The sequence below is a fragment of the Cariama cristata genome, unplaced genomic scaffold (genome assembly GCF_000690535.1).
Source record: "Cariama cristata isolate BGI_N322 unplaced genomic scaffold, ASM69053v1 scaffold33989, whole genome shotgun sequence".
NCBI lineage: Eukaryota > Metazoa > Chordata > Aves > Cariamiformes > Cariamidae > Cariama > Cariama cristata.
The window spans coordinates 14,825-20,952 of NW_009636956.1; the positions used below are offsets into that span (position 1 = coordinate 14,825).

The 6,128-nt window shown below is 37.8% G+C and overlaps 1 protein-coding gene across 1 annotated transcript in view; it reads right to left on the minus strand.

Annotated features, from left to right (window-relative positions):
• Positions 1 to 2,195: 2,195 nt before the first annotated feature.
• TNIP2 (TNFAIP3 interacting protein 2) overlaps positions 2,196 to 6,128 on the minus strand; it is a gene marked incomplete at its 5' end in the record, with an annotated part of 4,377 nt that continues 444 nt past the window's right edge. The window contains 6 exon segments of the mRNA XM_009708123.1: positions 2,196 to 2,315; positions 2,317 to 2,412; positions 2,901 to 3,020; positions 3,403 to 3,684; positions 4,257 to 4,340; positions 5,149 to 5,154. Of these exon segments, the coding sequence (XP_009706425.1) occupies positions 2,196 to 2,315; positions 2,317 to 2,412; positions 2,901 to 3,020; positions 3,403 to 3,684; positions 4,257 to 4,340; positions 5,149 to 5,154 (708 nt within the window).

A 6,128-nucleotide genomic window follows, 5' to 3' on the forward strand; every position in this document is an offset into this window, starting at 1 on the left:
GGTCCTCGTTGTAGGTATATCCAGCTTCCCAGCACTGACATGCCCTCCTTTCCCAGTATTCATACTAATCTCTGCTTGGACTGCGGACTAATTCACAGGTCTTAAATCCACAAGAATAGGTACTATTCATTTCTGTGTACTGCAGACTGCAGATTCTAATTCTTGCATCTATTTCTAATAGTTGTAGGTCAGTCTGTCCAACTATACCCACAGCGATTAACATGAGTGGAAATTTATAGCAGACTTGAGCTTCTGATGTTTATTAAAGCAGCAATTATCTCAATGGAATAAAAAAGAGGCACTGCCAAGATCTAACTTACTTTATTGTTGTGTTTGTAACTGTAATGTGAATATCTAAAAACCAAAAAAAAAAGTCCATATTCTGCTATATCGACCACTGGCAATGTAGTATTGATGTACATTGAAGCTGTAAACAAGGCTTGTCTAATGAGAACAGTCAGAAAAAGTAAGATTAGCTTATGCCACAGGAAGTTTAATCATATGTTTCTCAGCCTATATTCTGTGGGCTGCATCTGATCTCTAACACCTTAAAAGGTGATGCATAATGGTCACTAAAAAAAAAAACTAATAAAATCTCTGCATGTTTGTGCATGTTGTGTTGGGAAAAACAAGCTAGTAACCACAGGTTTGCAATCAGTTTAAAATAGTAAGAACCATTGCACCTGCACACTGCATGCAATGGCCCATGCAGCTTTTTTGGTAATATCCCACCTAAAGCAACATTGGCATAAACTATCATCTTCCTTTGGGGCTGTAACAAGATCCTGAAAAGGAAATATCAAGGAAAATACCCACAATCCTCCTAAAGCGTAATACTGGGAAAGAAGGAAAGCAGAAGACAGGAGTGTTGTATACAAAGTCAGTTTTCTTGAATTATGAAAGGTTATGGTTGCACTAGGCCTTTACTTTGTGTCTCATCCTTAGCTCCAGCTCTGACATGGTGAGAAACACCTGGAGCTAAGGCTGAAAAAACCTGTGGCCCTGTTACATTTGTACACTTTAACTTCTGATACTTCTTCTCAAAACAGTCCCCTGCTATTTGTTGAAGTTATCGCCAGTGTAGATAGGATAAGAAGAAATTGAAGCTAGCATTGGCATCTTCACACACGTGTGGCAAGGTAGGTCATTAAATGTGTTTTCGTGCAGCTGAAAGGTCATTCTTCCTCTCAGAAATGAGGAGTGATTTTTCAACATACTTGAAAAAAGTCCAAGACACTGGTTATCACTGAAGTAATGAAATAACTCATATCCGAAACCATGACATTTAGTTAGCCCTTAGTATAGTTACTGGGACTATTTCACATTTAAATACTTACATTGAAAAAAAGATTTTTGACCACTTTACTAATGTAGTAAAACAACTGCACAATCACTTTTATTATAAAAAATAATCCTTAGGAAAAATAGGAATACAATCAATAATTACACAAATACACATTTACAAACGTGTAAAATAGTTACTTTTGGCACAGAAGAAATAAATATCCCTGTACATTGTTTCTGTGCAAAAAGACAGGCTAGTTTTAGTCAATAACCAGCCCTTTTATGGTTTCCACACTTCTCCTGATTTCAGTTGAACACAAGGATTTTCACATGAGATCTCTAGAAGTTCAGCCTCAATAGACAAGAAAATACTTTCACTTTTAATCCAGATAAAGCACAGTAAGATTTTTCCTATCTTCTGCCAAAATGCTCCTCCCCTGTTCTTCGGCCTGCATTTTTGGAAGAGGAGGAAAATTTTAAGTTCAGTAATCTTTTTCACAAGCTTTCAGACTGCTGTAAAGAATTAGACTTGAATATGAGTCAAGCTGCACTCTGAAGCTAACTACCACTGCAAGTTTCAGTTTAGTTTGCAGTAGAATTTGCATTATGCTTGCCTTCCTCGTAGTTGTCAAAAATAATTCTTCATAAAAACACTTTGCTTTATCTTGAAGCCTTTCATACAGTCCAAGAGAAGGTGAAATAAAGTAAGAGGTAGATATTGTTCATCCTCCTAATTCCTAAGAGCTGTCCATTTGAATTACTCTGGTTTAGGACTGTAGGAGATACGTATAGAGCAAAGTTCTACTGTCTATAAAGTAGTGATCGACTTACACGTCTGGCATCATGTGGTCACTGACAACATTCAGCAACATGCTTGAGGAATTCATCACCGAGTTCATCACTGAAAAACCTCATACAATGAGGGCATCTAAGTTCACCCTGTGCCCTGCCCTCGGATCCTGAGTTCCCATTGTCCGCAGGAGAAGCTTGTTCACACTGTGAAGATGTTCTTCTTGTGCCCGTTTGACCTGGGCTATTGCCTCGTAGGTGTTCAACGTTCGTCTGTACGTACATATGATTTTGGTTACCAATGTGAACTCTGAAATGACTACTTGTGTCTCTTGAGTCCTAGAAAGAGAAGGAGCAGCTCTTGAAAAAAAGATGCAGTAAAAAGATAACTCTTTAACAGAATATTTTATCACCATTATCTGAAACACTGCTCATGTTTTTATCAGAAGATTTGTAAATAAAATATGCATCAGTTTTTGCAGTTTTATTAAAATAGTTGTCAAGAGGGCTTGTAGAAAACACAATCAGTATGCTACTTTAAAGATGCTACTGTCACGGCTGTCCTTCTCTTCCTTCTAAGAATTCACCCTTACTATGTTGATCCAAAACAGAAGGAAAATGAACTGGAAAGGGGTATTACATGTGTATTGGGAAGCATCTCCACTAGAACTGACTATGAAATAATGTAAGTTTCTGATAGCTGCACTGAGCTGAAATAGTTTTAGAAGTACTAAGATTTTTTTTTTTTAAATACATTTATAAGTATATTTTAGTCCTGAATCCTGTTGACATGCTTTAATTGAAGAAGTAGCATGTTACTTTCTTACCTGTCTTCTTGCCAGCTGGTGTTGCAGACATGCAACTTCTGCCTGAAGCTCTTGTATTTTACTCTGTGCTCGTTCTCTATCTGATCTCTCAGATGTGAAATCATCTTTATAAACTAGGACCTGAAAAAGAATTATTATGTTAATATTTTATAAATGAGAGCATTGGTAGGTTAGATTAAAAAGTTGATGCTGTGACTCCTTTGTTTGTAAATACTTATTCCTAGAATCTCAATATTATCTCCTCTATCATATCTGTACTTCTAAAGGTACCTGTATTTCTTTTTCAGATCTTTCATATTTAGTATTAAAGCCAGCAGAACTGCATGCAGTTCTTTAAGTAGTGAGTTTCCTTTAAATCTGTTCTGTGAAGTATCTGAATAGCCAAATGTGGCAAGACAAGTGGCAAATATCAAAAGAAATAATTTCATTTTTCCCCCTTGGATTTCAATGGTCTGGGGAGAAACTAAGAATTCCCACCTCTAGGAAAAAGAAACTTAATGACCTGTTGCTCCAGCATTTGTATGCGCTCATTATCTCCTGCACTAGCCTTCTTCACATCTTCTAATTCTCTCTTTGTTTTTATGCATTCATTCATTTTTTCTTCCAGTAGCTTGTTTAACCGGAATATCTCCTTGTGCATCAGGTCAGAATTTGTTTGTGCTGAAGTTACACCGTTCTGCTGCTCCAGTTGTGACTTCATCTCTTTTAGCTGCAAGTGGAGTCGCTTCACATACTCATCCCTACTCGCATCATATTTCTGCCATTTTGCATTTAGGTCTTCCACCTGAAAGATTACCCAGGAGAGTCAGGAAGAACATGAAGACATAAACATCAAGACACAAACTGCCAAGCTTTCATAGACTGTCTCACATGTGCAGGACCAAAATTCTCTAAAAGATAATATAACATGCTGACTCAACCGCTAAGTGTGGATAAGCGACTAGAGGAGAGCAGAAGGTTATCATGCTATAAGCCAGGCTCTGTAAACAGGCAGCCTTCCCCATCTGCTGATCCATAGGGACAGTATTAAATAATATGGAATGGGAGGGGGTGGCGGTCACCCTGGGCCTAGTGCTGTCCTCCTGGCGTGGAATACTGATGCATGGAAGGAACATGAAAATTTTCTTCTGCAGTGTATTTTGAACAACAAAACCCCAATACATTAAAAATAAAGAAATAAGCTGTTGTTAGTTAAGGGAACAAAGACTATGTGTCATGCTCAAAGGACTAAGAAGAATCCTGGACTTGCACTGAACTGCCATTTAATTAGATTAACCAGGCCTGGCCTATTCCAAATGTACTGCAATTCAAAATACTCAATGAAATCTTAATCTTGTACAGAATGGAAGTACTCACGTGAGCTACTTTGTGCTTTAACATCCTGTTTTCATCTTGTAGGTTGCAGATAAGAGCTTGAAGTGAAGTTTCATTGTCTAAAAGCTATAATTTTCAGATAAAGGAAATGTTACTTTAACATAAAAATCCCAAACGCAACTTAGCTATGCTGTTAAACTGGAAGTAATCTTTTTTTAAATTCCTCTAAAACTATTTGCTATTAGTGAAACAAATACATACATCTAAGTCTACTGATTTCTATATAATATATTTCTAAATACTAATAGTATAGCCTACAGCTTTATTACTAATAAGCAGAGCAAAAATGTACTCAGGTTTTTACTACTTTGGTATTGCTTTTAAATAGATCTGTGTGGCATCATAAAAACATGTCTTACCAAATTCTGAGCCTACTGAAGGTAACAAGAATAATACCACAGATCTTACATGCATGAGGGTCTACACTGATGACAACAGAGCTTAACGGTTTATACGAACTCCTTGGAAACTACTTGTTTGGAGTCGGGGAATACATGACAAAGACACAGATATGCCTTCATCTTGCTTTGTTATTACTGTCAATTTTGGCCAGTACTAGCAAGAAATTACTGAGGGGGAAAAAACCCTGCTTGCTAAATGATACCTCTTTTTTACAGTTGTGACATCTGCTTAAAAAAAACCCGGTGTACATGAGTAATATAGAACACTTTTGTACAAAATTCCCTAGAATCAGCTAGTAATTGCATCTGAAATTTCTCTTCTTCAACAGGGAAGTCCCCACTGTACATGGTTAGCTACTTATTACATATATCAAAGTCAATCAAGTTTCCTGTCTATCAATTACACGTAAAATATGATAATACTAAATGCTTCAAGTCCCTTAAAAAGTCCTTTTTTCTTATGTCTAGTCAACCTCTAACTATTTCTTACAGGTAACTTTAATGTGAATAAGTTTTCTTTAGAAATGCTCCTGGGATGTTTTACAAAGTAGAAGTGAGCATGTATAGAGTTTATCATAAAAGCATAGATGAGTGGTCATGTGAAACACAGCATTACCACTATGTAGCTGTAAGAGCATGAGACAGGATTATTCTTTTTTGTGGGAACTGCCTGTAGCATCCTACTCAATACCCTGATCTGTTATTAGAGGCAGCACCTCTAGTGTTATTTCCTTATGGTATTATCATGAATTACCTACTGACTCTGAACCATCATGACTTCTGGAACAACCAAACACCATGATCTACCTCTATCCTACGCTGAAGAGCTTCTGCTAAGGTGATGAGGCGGCAAAGCCACACAGCCATTAGCACAGTACGCCAAAATCCAGGTGTTTCTTTGTGCCCCTCAGTGGCATTTCTGCCACCTTCCCATCATGAAGCAATTTTTCTAAACATCCCTGCTGGAGACAAGCAGTGCCTTGCACTGGCAGGCCATGGGGGAACCCCAGAGCAAAAACCAGAAAAGGTAAGACACCTTGACTCATTCTTCCCTAACCAACTTTCTGTAGGTCTGCACTACATGTGCAAAGCTAAATCCTGAGAAGACCGTGCGCGACAGAGTTCTTAATACTACTTTAAAATATCCCTGCTGTGTTTTGTGATGTCGATGCTTAACCAAGTAATGAGGAGATACCACCTTCAAAAGCACAGCACCATCTAGTGATGCACAGAAATATGCTGCGGCATACAGAAGGTACTGTCTCCTGTATATGCAGGGAAGAATTGTAATCATGGAATTGCTGAGGTTGGAAGGGACCTCTCAAGATCCTCTCCTCTCCAAAAAAGCCTCTGATAAGTCAGATGGCCAAAATGCAAGTGATCGACAACTGCCTCCATCCTAAATTTTTGGTACTTGGAATTATTTAGAGCTTGCCATGGTAGTCTTTTCACC